Here is a 15,230-nt window from a genome sequence, read left to right on the forward strand (position 1 = left end):
GGGGTTTGGTTGATGGGAGATTTCAGCCTGTTTCCAATTTGGAACTGGAGCAAGGTTTGAAATGTCGGGAATTTCCCAGGGAAGTGGAATCCCGGTTCCCAAGCAGCTGTGTGCTGGAGGCAGCCCAGTGTCCTGGAGCCAGGGATTTGAAGGAAAGGCAACAGCCCCTGTCCTGGAGCTGGGGTTTTAGCCACCTTCTGCAATGCTGAGGTTATTGATTCAGCTTGGATGCTCCCAACCCACTATGGGAGCTCTGGGAAATGGAGACCCACCTTCTTCCAGCCCTACCTTGCACTGCTGTTAGCAGCAGCAGGGACACAGGATTGCAGCTTTAAGCTAGCTGGGTGAGGCACGTGCCTTCTTCCACAACCAGCAGCAGGAGGGGTAGCATTGCCACCTGGCTCCCAAACTCTGGATACCCAGCCCCCAGCACTTCTGGGTTCTGCAGATGTTCCAGAGCCAGAAGCCTATTGCCAAGCTGCCGGCAAGAAGGGATGAAACCACAGCATAGAGCAGGGAGTCAAGACCCTGTATCCCAGCTGTAATATGAGCCCTCTGAGCAGCTCCAGCAGGTCATGGCACCTCTGTGCCTCAGTTTCCTCATCTGTAGCTATACTGATGGTCCCATGGAGAATACTAGAGACCCCTTGCTGAACAGGGCCCTACACAAGGAAACCACCAAGGTGGCTCACCAAAGTGCTGCAAGCCATGCAGAGGGGTGGGGTGGGGGTAGGTGGGGGAGGCTTTACCACCCAACGTCACATCCCAGATGGTTCCTGGTCACATCTCAGTATCAATCCCCTTCCCCCACCTGATCTCTGACCTGAAGAGTCAAGTTCTCTACCCAGCAGGAAATGTCACGCCGGGACAAAGGCAGGGCACCTTCCTGCTAGACCACTGGCACATTTGCATGGTGCAGATGTGTAAAGACTGCTGTAGGGGAGCAAGAGGGGGCAATCAGCATGCTGCCCGGGTCTCACATGGACATGCACCCAGCCATTTGCAGGCTCCCAGAGCCCCATGGCTAGGGAATTCCTTTCCTTCCACCCGCAGCTTGGCAGCTTCAGCAGGCCTTGGATCTCCTTCCTGCTCTTGCACAACCCACCAGGCTCTTTAAAAGACAATGAATGCTCTCACTCCAGTCCCAGCCAACCACCAGCCCCCAAGCAGGAAACTCCCAGCCTTATACCCCCATTGCCAGCTCCTTACCTCTGAGCCCTGCCTGCTTCCTCAAGATCAGCCCTGACTGATCTCTTTCCACCTCATGAAGAAGAGTGCCTGGGTTTTTGCCCTGGCTCTGCCAAGGCCTTGCTCATTCATTGCAGGAAGGAATTTCAAGTCTTCTTTAATTAGTGCATCTATGAATCACAGCCCTGGCACAGCTATTAACTCTTCTGTGGGATGTCTCCTTGTCAGCCAAAAGTAGCGAGTCCAGATCTCAGGCTTCTAGCCAGCATTTCCATGGGGGAAAGAGACGTGTGGATATCTCCACAGCACTTCCATACCACCCCATCATTGGAGTCAACAGATAAGCCACTTTCAACTCCCAAAGTATGGTGCGAGCCACAATTCCTGCCCTGCAGCCTCTTTACACCTGGGACAGCGTTCTCCTCTCCCTTGCTGCAGTGTGCCCTGGTGGCAAGGAAAGGCAGAGCTTTATCAGCTGCAGCCCCTTCCAGAGGGGGTATAAGACTGGCCAGTCCCACCCTCTCCAGCTGGAGGTGCCAGTCAGCACAGCAGGGGATGCCAGGAAAAGTCATTCAATCTGTCAATAAATCTAGTCACCAAAGCAGCTGTTCTTCTTTGCAAGTGTCCTGCAGGAGCCCCAAGGGTTTTTCTGGATGGGAGGGAAGATGCAAAGTATCTGGAGTACCCATTAGCTCCAGGCCCCAAAACCTGTTCCAGTATTTCTCAGTGGGCCTCAGAAATTCCTGTTAGGATGTTCCTCCAAGCTCCCTTGCCTCCCCTGCAGTGTCCTGCCTCCACGTGAGGTAGGGCTGCATGGCACTTCCCTGCTGCACACATTTCCTGAGCTCTGACAGCACCAGGTCGAGACAGCCTTTCATAGGCCTGTTTCCAAGCAGCTGCAGCCTCTTGTGCAAGTAAATCCAGGGGACAATGCACTGGCAACCAAGAAGCTGACACAGGGCCAACAGGGACGTTCCCTTCCCCAGCTCAGGTTCTCCTCCTCCTGCGGGGGATCCAGCCAGGAATCCAGCTTCAGTCCCTCCCCTTGCAGGCCCTGAACACACAACCCAGGCCAGGGGTGATGTCCAACCTGTATGTTTGCCTGGCCGTGGCCCACTGTCAGTCTCCTGCTCCTTGCCTTCCTTGTTGATCTTATGGACACAGGGCCATGCTGAGTGGCTCCAGCCTAGGCTCTGTTTATTGGATGCTGTTTCCTGCTCACGGCCCAGCTCTGGGGTGAAGCCCCAGTGGCATCTGTTCACCCCTCCTCCGTCCACCAAGTCACCCGAGTCACATGGGGTGCAGATAGAAGTTACATTTGTCCCACAATTGGCCCCCTGAAAGCATTTGACAGTCATGCTGTCACATACATGCACAGCACTTTAAAAGTGACCGATCATGTGACAAAGTAAGCCTCATCAAATGAGGGATCCGATAAAGGTGCTTCATTTTGGAGTGCCTTGGGGGACTTGTGCTCCCTAGGATTAATTTGTGGCATGATCAGGGCTGGGTTCATGCAGCCCAGCCCTGCCCTGGGACTATCTGCAGGAAGGGAGGGAGGAGAGGGCAGGGAGAGCCAGCTGTGGGTTGGGGTTTGCTCAGCCTGAACTGGAGGGGGGGAGGTGGATTGGCGCTCCCCCTGCCTCACGGCCCCTCCAAACCCCACTCTAGTTCAGGCCAGGCAAACCCCAACACACAGCTTCCTCTTGCTCCCGTCTCCCCCTTCCCTTCCTGCAAACATCACCAGAGCTGGGGAGGTGGGGCAGGGCTAGGGAAAATGGTGACTTCGCCACTGTGGGCAGGCTCCCTGGCTCCTGCAGCCAGAGTCTATCCTTTGCCCTTTGTGGCTAGTCTGTGCCACTTTAAGGCCCAAGCTCCAGCTCACTGGACAGCACAAGGGGAAAGCCAGCACTGCTTTCTGCTACTGCTGGATATGAAGCTGCCAGAACCCTGCCTTCAGGAGCCATGTGTGCCACTGCAGACAGCTGGCACAGGGTGCACGTCTGGTGGGGACCTTGGCACAAAGCTGAGCTGCCCATGTCATCAGGTGGGCAGAGCAGGACCCCACACCATGGTAGTTTGAATTGACAGTGCCAAACTACCCACACCAAAGGTCTCTTGGATTTTTCTTCCTCTGAGGCTGCTGGGACCAAGGGGATGTCCTCCCTCCCCTATATGCCATTGTAAGCTCCCCACCCCCACTCACTTTCCCCAGCCATTTATTTTAACCAACTCCCCATTCTGGAATGGAGTTTATTCTGGAGATGGGAGATTCTCATAGCTGTCCTCAGCGCACCCCCTGCGGCACCACTTATAAATCAACGAACACTGCAGTTGTGGGGAAGGCTGACTTGTGCTCCCAGCCTCTCCTGCGTAGCACCAGCTGCCTGTCAAAAGTCACTCACTCACCTCCCTCAAAATCCCTCCTTGTCATGGGCAGAGAGCTTCCACCCTGTGAACACGGGGCAGGTGGGGTGTTGACATGACTGCTCCTGGCAGGCTGAGCTGCACACACCTTGGATTTCAACTTCTCCCCCACTCCTCTACATATCCTCTCTCTTGGAGTGACAAACTCTTGGAGGCATGGGCTGTCACGGGCCAGGTTTTTGTATAACACCTAGCAAAGTTGTACTGCACCTGCCACAATGGGAGAAGCAGGGTGCTACTGCAATATACACAAAGGCAGGTAGATAGACATATGACACATTTACAATGGGGGAAAGGGCAGGAGTTTTAAAGAAGGCTGTAATTTACCTGTGCCAGCCACAGCTGCAGGGCACCGGGTTAAACTTTCAGTAAAGGATAATAGATTCTTATGCATAAGCAATAAGTAAGGCTTTGCAAAGAACTCAAGTGACCTAGGAGCCTGTGATTCATCTTCAAAGTTACTAAAGTATTTTGGAAACAAAATTCTCCTGGCATCTGTAGGGACTCACTTCTAACGAGAGGGTCTCCAGCTTCCCACACCCAGGGCAATTGGCCCATCCCCACCTGACATCAGGAAGACCCTTCCACCCACAGGATAGTACCGCACTACTGGCAGCATGACAGGGGCTTGTTCCAACCTCTGAAAAGTCAGGGCCTGGTGGTCATTGAACAGGACAGCGTGACCCAGCACAGCAGCTCCATAGGGCTCCCTGCAGCCTCCTTTGCTCAGAGGAGAACCAGCCCAACTCAGCTCAACTCCCAGCAGGAACAACTTCCTAGGACAGGAGAAAGGGGGTTGCATGTGGGTAATGAGCCATGAGCCAAGCTGGGAATATAGGCAAGCTGCCCCCCCCAAGGGGCCGAGACCAGTGCTGGAGTGTGGCGATTCTGGTCCTAGCTGCCCAACTGCAGCATGTGGGGCAAGAGAAATTTCCTGCCACTGGCACCTTGAGGGATGGAGCTGGGTTCAAAGGACCTGCAGCTCCTACGGATTATTCCCATGTGCTCCCCACACAGGCTATGTCTAACTGGCTTCCAGGGGAAGCTGCCTCCCTCCTTCTGTGTATCTTGAATCTATGTGAGTGGCCACCTAAGGAGAGGCCTTGACCTCCTCTCCTGGCCACAGAGCTTGGAGCCAAAGGCCAAGTCCCACTCCCACAACATCCAGATCTGAGGCAGCAAATCACCGTGCATACAAGCATTGCCTCCCCAGCGCCGGGGCTCTCATTAGCCACAGGATTCACTTGGCTTGGGCCAAAGCCAGGGGGACATCTGTCCAGGGAGGAGGGGGAAGAGTGAGGCTGGAGCTGGCAAAGTCAGCTCTTCTCTTTCTGCATCCTCTGCCCGCCCAGCATGATTCGCCCCTCATCAGCTTTCTTGTGGTTGGTAGAACAGCCCTGTTGGGTGCCCACAAGCTTCCTAGACATGCTTTGTCCAAGGCAGCAGGACCTCCCCCAGCTGAGCTTCAGCACAGGGGAATGGTGCTGTAGCCCCAGGCCTGCCCCTTCCATAGCACTGCGCAGATCCAGCTGCCCCCAACCAGGAGGCCACACAAGGGCTGATGGGGCTAGGGGCAGAGCTACGAAGGCTGAGTGAAGACGGTAAGATCCAGCCTGAGCCTCCATCTGGGAACCCCTCCCTAAGCCTTTTCCAAGCACTCATGACCTCTTCTGCCCCCCTTGTGTTGCCTCTGTGCTGCTCCTGGCTCCAGCCTAGGCGAGGTGCCAGGACTTTCTGGTAGGGGCTGCCCTTGGGCACTTCCGGCCTGGCCAAGAGAGCCCTTAACCTGCCAGGTACAAATTCAGTGCAACCCCAACTGCTAGGGACAAAGCCCTGGCTGTGAGGAACATTTCACCTGGCTCTGGTGCTTCACCAGCTGTGACCGATGCATGCCATTCTTGCGCCCAGTAGCAGCTGGTGTGAGAAGCATCAGGACAGAGGCTCAGTCTCAGTGGGATTAGGGGACTCCTGCCCAGGCCACAGGCCAGTATTCAGCACTGCCTTTTTCTGGAGAGGGGGTAGCAAAAGGCTGATGAGATTGTGCTGCAGTATCCGAGGCTGGTCACGAGGGGGTGCTGGTGGCAGCCAGGGGAGTCAGGTCCAGAACCAAGGATGCCCTATATTAACAGTAGTTTTCAACCTTTTTTCATTTGCAGACCCCTAAAAAAAAAAAAATGGAGGTGTGGACCCCTTTGAACTGTACATGTGGGCATTCACATACTTTTGCTTGATCATAGTCATCTTTTGCAGACCCCTCAGACAGTCTATGAACCCCCAGGGGTCTACAGACCATAGGCTGAAAACCACTATCCTATACTATCCCAGCCCAGCCCATACACGCCAGCGAGGCAGCATCCCAAATGATACACTGGAGCCCACAGTACTGCAAGCTGATTACTGCATAGTGTAAAATCACCCAGGGGATCCCAGAAAGACAGATGAAGGGGAGCAGGGTTGGTGACAGTGAAGTTTGGGGGAATCCCTTCTAGGCATTTCAGGTTCAGTTGCTGGTCTAGGAACTGTTTCAGCTCTGTGGGGCATGGAGCCTAGGAGACATCCTGCAGAGGTCAGCAGCTCCGACATGGACCCGCTTTGCCCATGCAGACAACTGCACTCAGGGCACAGCTCGAGTGGTAGAAATGAAGTGCCCTTCCTGACATCGTGTGTGGTAAGGAGGGAGGCACCACTGGCCCCAGCCCAACCATGGCCAGTGCCTGTGGTGGGGATGATGAAACTAAGGAATGATCATACTTCAGCTGCAAAGAGAGTCCAATCCCTGTCCGTTTGGGAGTGACCCTCAGGGGACGTGAACACGGGGATAGGGAAGGAAGGGAAGCACAGAGCCCAGCCAGCCCAGTTCATTTTAAATCCTACCCACTTTCTTGTGCCCCACAGCACCCAGCCCTGGAGGTGTGGAGCATGGCACACATGAGCACTGAGGGTCGTGGCACATGATCCGTTGAGTACATACAGGCAACGGGGCATGTGAAAAGTCTCAGGTGAACATAACCCCTCCATTTCTCTTAGGGGTGTGAATTGCCAACACCCCTGCTTTGACCTCTAGGGCTCTCAGCGTAACTGGGGGGAGATGGGGCTTTGGCTGCATAAAATTTACAAGCAGGCTTTCACTCACAGGACGACCTCCCGCCCCCAGCCTCATTCATTCACTGCCCCTCACACTCCCGCCCCCACATTCTGGTGACATTGCCCCACCAGGTGCCACAGTCTCTTCCTCACACACAGCCCCCTCCCACAGCAATCAGTTTGGGCCTCTGCTGGGTAGCTTTGATTTGGCTCCAGAGCTCAGCAAGTTCTGATCCACAGCTCCAATCTGGCCCGGATGCAAGCCAACAACCCAGCAAGTGCTAAGTGCAGAGGAAGAGTTGAATTGCCCCATCGCAGTTGCAGGGGGCATGTCAGGAGCAGCCCTCCAGAGAGAGTCATGGTTACCTTTGTAGGACAGACGGAGTCGGGGCACGTTGGTCTTGGTGTCCTCACAGCTGGCCAAGAGAGTCCCAGAGAGCCACCAGGCTGCCAGGGCCTGGAAGAGGTGTCTGACATGCATGGCTCGCTGCCTGCCTGCTGCCTGGCTCTTCCTTCCAAGGCTGCCACTGGACGCTCCTTGTACTGTGAGTCAATGGGCTTCCTCCGGCACTCCTTCCAGGGACAGCTGTGGAGGTCCCAGCTGGCCAGCGTGTGCTCAGGCAGCCTTCCCCACCCCGCCTCTCTCCTCGCCTGCCACAAGGAACTGGCTCTGAGGAATCTACTGTGAGCTTTATACAGCAGGGCTCCACCCAGCTCCTCTCAAGGAGATTGCCACGGCGCAGGGACAGGAGACCCGCCTTTCCATCCCGCTGGCAGCTGTGCTCTGGGGGGCAAGGGGGGGCCTGGCTGAGGTTCACTTCACTGCAGTCTCTGTGCTCTGCTTGCCCAGCTGAGTTGAAAGAGGCACCAGGCATTAAATCAGCTACTTCTGAGGTGCCACTGACTCCCAGGCAGTTACACTGGGGACAGATCTGGCCCTGCGGTGCAGCAGGTTTTTGCCCCTGATCTCAGCCCCAAGCCCACCAGTTTCCCTTTCCCAAAGTCCCCAGTGGATGCACTTCTTCCTTCAAAAAGGTGTCACAAGTCTGGGTCAAGCAGAATGATTGGGGGGGGGGGTGGTCAGCCAATTTCATAACGGGCTGTGCACTCAGTACAAAAAAATCACACTCCTCCACCCCCACCCCTCTGGCCTGGCCCAGATCTGCCCCTATGCTAATCAGCACAAAGGATGTGGGAGGACTGACCTGCCCCCTCGTGCCTCCTGGGCTGAGGCTCCCTGGAGAGAGATTTCAGTTGTGCATATGTGCAGCACCAAGCACAATGGGTCTGGGCTCAAAGTTGGGGCTGTGAGGCACAAGGGTAACAGCCAGAGAACAACAGCAACTGCTGTAGCTGCCACTGCCCCTGTCCTGTAGAGGAAGAGCCCAATCCCAGGCTACAATTCAGTCCTACATGCTATGTTCATGTATATCCTGTTAAATGAAATCACACTAGGGTTCTGACAAGCCCAGAGCTAGCAGCACCTGAGTGGGCTGCCTTCACTCTACAGCCACAGTCCTATTGCTCCCTGCCAATGAGCAGCATGTGAAATAATAATGCTGAAAGCCTGGGACTAAGTCAAGACACCTGAGTTCTATTTGAGGTACTTACCATGGCCCCCAGTAAACATTGCATGCACTTTTCCTAGCATGCCGTGACCTGGGACAGTGCCACCGGTGACATGGTAGAGATCAGGACGTGGGGCACAGAGGATCTATGTGACCCACTCAAGACTTCACAAGGGGTCTGTGGCACAGCAGGGGAGTGAAACCAGCTCTCCCTATGCCCAAGCCCATGCCTTTTCTCTAGTCTCAGCACTAGCAGCAAGTCTCAGTATGTCCTTAGCCAAGGGGTCCAGGCTAATGTTTTTGAAAGCAGCATCTGGTTGTGGGTATTTCTCTTTCCAGGGTGCCCAGGATGGCCTGGTGATCAGGGATGCTAAGTATGGACAGCCCCTGATCAGTCAGCATGCCAGGCACTGTACAGATGCCATCACTGAGGCAACCCAGAGCACACAGCACATTATGACAAGGACCCAGCCATGCAAGAGACTTGGGAATGAGGTAACTGCACACTGAGGCACCATCTTGTTACATTTACTCTATTGCCAGCCCTAAGCATTCACTGACTGCAAGTCAGGATAGGGGAGAAAAAAAAGCCCAAGACTGGCTCACAAAAGACAAGACCTAGAAATAAAATCAACTTTTAAATTGGCCTTCTGGACTGAACCTTTCTGGGGCACTTAGGTCATGTTTTCAGCCTCTTCTCCAGCATCACCAGGATGAAAATAAACATCAGTTATCACAAGACACCCACTAATGTTATCAAACTGTCAAGAGTGACTTTAAGCCTGCTATGTCACCTTTCCCTCCTCAACCAGCCTCCTACCTTTCAGCCTCACCTTCCCAAAGCAAGCCCCTAGTTTTGATTCCAGCATCCTTAGACCCCACTTTCTACCTGCTCAATCTCTCTCCTTTCCATAAGAGCTCACACACAAATGAAACCAACCAAGCAGATCCCTGAGTCAACTGGTGTCTTGCTGTGAAAAATAGTCACAAATCTTAATATGGAAACAAAGATTTTCCCATTTAATTTTCCCAGATTTTCCTTATTTCCTGTATCAACCATTTCCCTGGAAGGGCAAAGAAACCAAATCCAGCAGCCACCAGCAGAATCTCAAAGTGAAACTGACCAGAAACAGAGTGAAACTGACTAGCACAATTTCACTCTCCTCCCTGGGGAAATGCACAGGGCAAACAACCAGGAGGAGAGAGGAAATCAAAGGGAGGTTTACATTTCCTGTTTTAGTTACCACTGATGTTACAGGTAGTAACTAGTCCAAGAAGCTGTTTAACGGGATTTTAAAAGGGGGTGTCTCTGAACCATTTCATAAGTATAGTAAGATCCTGCAGACACGCACACACTTGCTGCCATGGGCAAATCCCAAATTTTCATAGTTTCATAGATATTAGGGGTTGGAAGAGACCTTATAGATCATCCGGTTTAACCCCCCCTCCCCCCCCACACACACTTGGGCAGGAAAGACTGCTGGGGTCAGATGACCCCAGCAAGGTAGGCATCAAGATGCTTTTTTGCAAAAGGGGGGTGCAGGGGTGGCAACCAGTGCTTCAGAGGTGGCTATGCCCTGGCTCCTAGCCTCTCTCTCCCTCCTGGGGTGGGTAGACCATGCTACAGAAGCAGCAGCCATGGACTTTTTTAAAGTCCCAAAGCAGGTAGGAATCCTCTCCTCCTGCTCTCGGCATCCCCTCCCTTCCTCTTCTCAGTGGCACCTGCCTTCCCTTCCCTTACGCCTCTCCTCCTTGCTGCTGACCCCAGCTGTCCTGGGCAGGGGAAGCTCAAGGGCTTGGTCTGCCCCACTCCAGCCAGGCTGCACAGGGAGCCAGGCTCAAGTGAGGATAGAGGCAGCAGCACTGGCAGGAAGGGTCTCCTACCCTGCGCCTGCTTCCAGACTGGCAGGGAACACCAAGGGACTGGATAGGGAGAAGGAACCTGCCTTCCCGCTGCCACTGTCCCTGGCTAAGCCCAGCTCCCTGTGCAGCCCAGCTGGAGCAGGGCAGGAGAAGCTTTGGAGGCCCCCTCACCACCATAGCCAGCATGGTGGGAGAAGTGGGTAGAGGAGGGGGTGGAGCTGTTCAGCACAAAGGGGAACAAAAGGGAAGATTCTTACCTGCTTTGGGAACTTGAAAAAGTTCTTGGCTGCTGCTCCCACAGCCTGATCCAAAAGGGGGTGTGTGTGCCTCTGCATCCCTCTGGATCCACCTCTGCAAAACCATCAGATGTAACTGGCTGCAAGGCAGGCACCTGTAGTCACAGTTGGGCACCCAAAAGAAAAAAAAGCAGCCATACTGCCTCAGTGTTAACAAGAGATCTGTCAGACCATGCTGATCCTCCACCAGATTGCCCAGAGTAAGACAGCATGCACAGAGCAGTGGAAACCAGGCCCCTTGGGCCCCAGAAGCAAGCCCTGGTTTGATTGCCCACTCTGGGCTCTACCACAGCTGTATGGGTTAATAGCTGGAGATGGAAACTTCACAATAAATGTGGTAGTCATGCTGCCAGATGCCAGCAACAAAATGTGGCCTGCAGTATACCCAGCACCCCGCCCCCAGAACCAACCTCACTCTAGAGCCAGACATCACAGCCTGGCTCATTGAGAGGAGCCAGGGAAAGCAGCCCAGGCAGTCACCGAGTTGGCTGCAATGTTTTGGGGATTGCCAAAGAAAACACAAAGGGAACCACAGCGTCCGGACAAGCTTTCTGCTAGCAGGAAGGAGCAGGCAGCCCCACTGGGTCCCTGGCCACAGCCAGACTCCACCACCAGCACCCCCACACCCCAGGGTCACCTTGACAGTACTCCCATCCATCTTCTCCACAGCCAGCTGTGCACTGAGCAGCCTTCTCTCCCCACACCCAGCTGTTACCCTCTGGACCAGCTCCTTCCAGGAGCCCTTTCCACCCCTTCCCTGTGAGATGGCCCCTAACAGCACATCCCCACAGAGTCTTCCTGTGCCTCTCCCTCCCCTGAGATGGGGACACTCTCACTTCCCTTGGGACTTGTCACCCAGAGATGTCATCAACGCAGTGGGTCAAAGAACCCCAAACTCCAACATGTCTCTTGTTCTCTGTTGAATAACATCTCTGTCACAGAGGACATGGCTTCTGCAGGGTCCTTGGATTCAGGAAGGAATTTCTGATCAGAGAGAGGCAGACAGACACACACAGCCTTACTCCCAGTCCCCCATTACCACGACCCCAAGGCACATGATGGGCAGGTGGAAGACCCAGGTTCAAGTCCTGTCTAAGCTGCGGCAGGGGTTGGCCTGCAAGTCTCCTCATCACAGGGAAGGGCCCTGACCCAGAGCCAGGCTGCAGTAGACACACGGTCTTTCCTTTCTCCAGAGCCATTTCCAATGGGCTGTTTTGCTCGGGTACAGAATAAAAACCAGTATTCCAACCCCTTGGAGCCCCTCGGGGGAGGGCACTCTGGCCTCACACATCCCACCCACAGAGGCCCTGCTCCTTCCCATGCCCCCACCAGCCAGGCCCCTTTTCCACTGCAGGGGTCCCCTGACACTCCTACTCCACCCAGGTGCTACATGCCTGTTCCCCCTCATTGCCACATTGAGGGCACCAGCTGTGCTCCTGGAGAGCTGTTTGTGTGGGAAGAACTAGTCTCTCAGGAAAGCCCAGGGGAGGTGGGAGCCCAGGCTGGGAGGGCTGAACCAGGGTTCCCAGGGATTGTCTCTGCCTGACCAATATGCCCAGCTGAGCTACTGGCTAGCCAGTGGGTCAGATGCAGCTTGGCAGATGCCAGGCTCCTTCATCCCAGCACAGCTCAGTCCATGGCAGCAGGGCCATGTGGGGACATGGAGACATGGGCAGTATATTGCAATGAGGCAGAGCAAAGTGAGGTGGAAATTCAGAGCTCTCCACCTCAACTGGGTTGAGTAACCCTATTGCCAGCCTGGGCAGAGATGAAGGACAGACCTCGAGGACTCCCAGCCACCCCACAGGTGCAGGACTTTGGAGCAGGTTACTGATACAAAGAGGCAGGAGAGTAGAGAAATGGGTATGGGGTGCCCTGTAAACAGGAAGGACTCCTTTGGGCTAGACTGTGCTTACCGGAGCAGGGGTCCTAAAGCCTGCAGGGCCAGGGGTCCCCTCCCTGCTTGGATTGCAGGCCACTTCTGAGGGCTGGTTTGCACGGGGTCCTAGCAGCCAGGTAGTGCTCCCAGGACCTGTCCTGGAGCTCAGTGATGTGAAGCCAGCTGGCTCTCTGCAATCAGCCTCTCCTGGGGCCATTTCTGCCTGGGAACTGCAGGGCAGCTGGAGGGGACAGGCTTAGTGTACAAGAGCTGTTTAGACCCCCCCCCCCCCCCCACACACAGCCCCACTGCCCAAGGGAGCAGCCTTGAGCCTCTTTCCCCTCCCCCAAGCCCCATGCTCTTCACCACCCCTCTCAGCACCCTCCTCTCTTCCCTCACTTGTCCCATGCCCTCCCCTCCCTCTCAGGCAAGCCTGTAGCCCCTGCTTCACTATTTCAGGGATTCACACAGGCAGCGGGGAGCTTAGGCAGCTCCCTCAAACCAAAGGGAAGGCCACCGAGAACCAACGTGCCAACCTCTTACATCTCTTTCAAAGTAACCAAGCCAGGGAAGAAGTGGGTAAGCAATCTGGGCCAACCTGGAAGGGCTGCTAGGATCAGAAGTGCTGCGTTCACCTCTATTTGGAGATGATCCCACTGCTTTACACAGGGGACTGGGACTTAGGACTCCTGAGGCCTCAGGCACCCCTTGGTTTCAGTTTCCCATTAGTACAAGGGGAATCAATGAGCCAAATGTGAGGCCAACAGCAGCACCCATGAAGTGTACTAATGGTTCTTGGGGGACCAGTGATCCAGAGGACTTAGTGGGTTATGGTAGCAATCATCCTGCTGGCTACAGACAACCTGGGCCCCAGGGACAAATTCCCAGGGGATCCTGTCTCAGCAGTTCAAGTCCAAACTTGGTCCAGCACTTGCAGAGATGAGGATCCACAAGCCTCTGTCACACACTTCCAGCCACACTGGGAAGGGAGAGCTGTTCTCATGTGCTTTCTGCCCAGCCAAAAAGCTGGGCTTTGAGTAAAAGGCCCCTGCAAGGACCTCAGGAGAGTCCCCTATGCCTGAACCACGTGCAAATTCCCAGCAACAAGTGGCTACCCAGCCTCTCTCACAGCCCCTACCACAACCTGTGCTCAGATCCCAGGTGCTGCTCTGAGATGGTGCTGTCCCCATGTCTGTGCGCTGATGGGCAGGGCACAGCAGGAAAAGGCTGGAGCATACATCAGGGAGTGCTAGGAGGGGTCCAGCATGCAACCAGCAGTGCACAGGAGCATAGTGCTAATTGAATTCAGCTAGACCAGGGTTTGTCTGGGGAGTCTGGCAGCAGGGCTGGGCAGTGGCTAGGACAGCAGCCCTGAAGGGGGCCAGAGAAGAGCCATATGAGGGCAGCCCCTCCAGCCAGGTCAGGGGAGATCTCTGTAGCTTGCTTTCCAGCCCCACTGTGCACATTCCCAGGGCATCCCTAAGGGAGGCTGCTCTGCATTCGAACAGATGCCACTGCCCAGGGACTGTCCCCTGAGCAGGAGGCCAAGTCTCCTCCATGGTCTGCAGGGCATGGCCCCCTGGCCAGACCAGAGACTGTGGCCCTGGGCCAGCCCACTCGCACACCCGGGCTGAGAACCAGCTAGCTTGGGGCAGCAGAGCCTGTGGGGACTGGCAGCAGCCTCCCACCCTGCAGCCCCTCAGCTCTGAAAGGCACCTTCCCCACAGCCCTGTGCTGGAGAAGCTCCGAGACAGCCAGTGCTCTCTCCCAGGGGAAGCAAGGGGGATAAGTGTCTGCTCTGTGCCAGGCAGTGGGGAGAGGCCCCCAGCACCTGGGGACACAAAGCCCATGGGCCAGCTGCACCCTAGCACAGGACCCAGCAGAGCCTGGACTGGGTGGGCTGGTCACTCCCTTTAGCCGTGCTGCCCCCTGCTGTCCCTCCAGGGCACAGATTTTCACAGCCCAGCATCCTTGAGAAGGTGGCACCAGCCCCTCTCACCGAGGGCCCAGCACTTCCCATCCAGACAACCTCCTCAGGGACAGGGAAGGACGGTGCAACGGGTCACTCATTTCCCTCCCACTCCTCCTTGTGTGGTTAAGGAGCCAGGCACCCACCTTGGGAAGGGCTGTGCTGATTTTTTGTCTTCTGCTCTCTTGTCCATTTCCTTGATTCCTGGCTCTCCGGAGCTTAGCCTACGGGCCACTACATTTGGCATCAGAGACTCTGCATAAGGGTCGCTGGGGCCGCAGGCCTGAACCCACACCAGCCCAAAGAGCCATCATCTATATCCCCCAGGCATTTCCACCTTTTGTGCAGGCCTGTTGTGTCATGTCCCAACAAGCTGCTGAGCAACCAGCACCATCTACCCGAGAAATGGCTGCATTTCAATCCTGCTCAATTGGGATGGGAAAGGACTTGCAATCTTTAGAGGTGACGTTTGTGAAACAGCCCTCGTGACCCTTCCTCTCATCTGCTCCCCACCTCTCTGGGACTTTTCCAATCTCTCTGCTTTCCACAGCTGTCCTTTGTGACATCTTTGCTCCACCTGCTCCTCCCTCTCATGCCCCTGCTCCCCCACCTTGCTGCCCTGCCTCTTTCTCTCCCCTTCAGTCCCCTATGTCTGTTCCCTCTCTTGGGATCCTCGCCTACTTGCTCACTTTGTACTGGAAGCTCAGTGACAAACTGTTCTGTGCTGCTTGTTGGCATCAGGACTCGGCTGTCTCCCTGCCAAGCCACAGCACACAGACACCCCATCACAACCAGACCCTCCTTCTGGCTGGTGGAGGGGAACCCCTCAGACCACCAGGGGCTGCTCACAGGGAGGAGGAAAGCAGATCCTTTTGGGCTGTGCCAAGCCACAGCTCACAGCCTCCTGCCAAGAAGCAGCTTCCCTAGATGCAGCTTCCAGACTCCATCTCATCCCT

General features: G+C 55.3%; 1 protein-coding gene across 4 annotated transcripts in view; it reads right to left on the bottom strand.

Moving 5' to 3' along the window:
* SEMA3G (semaphorin 3G) overlaps window positions 1-10,546 on the bottom strand; it is a 66,684-nt gene extending 56,138 nt beyond the window's left edge. For 2 of the 4 annotated variants that reach the window (XM_090021786.1, XM_090021784.1), the window contains exon 1: window positions 7,066-7,365. In XM_090021786.1, the coding sequence (XP_089877912.1) occupies window positions 7,066-7,180 (115 nt within the window). In that variant the 5' untranslated portion in view covers window positions 7,181-7,365. Of the gene's footprint in view, window positions 1-1,209; window positions 3,271-7,065; window positions 7,366-10,387 lie in introns of those variants that run through there. The other 2 variants (XM_090021785.1, XM_090021787.1) reach the window with 2 other exon arrangements.
* Window positions 10,547-15,230: the final 4,684 nt, after the last annotated feature.

The sequence above is a fragment of the Crocodylus siamensis genome, chromosome 11 (assembly GCF_052110815.1).
Source record: "Crocodylus siamensis isolate JL-2025a chromosome 11, ASM5211081v1, whole genome shotgun sequence".
Classification (NCBI taxonomy): domain Eukaryota; kingdom Metazoa; phylum Chordata; order Crocodylia; family Crocodylidae; genus Crocodylus; species Crocodylus siamensis.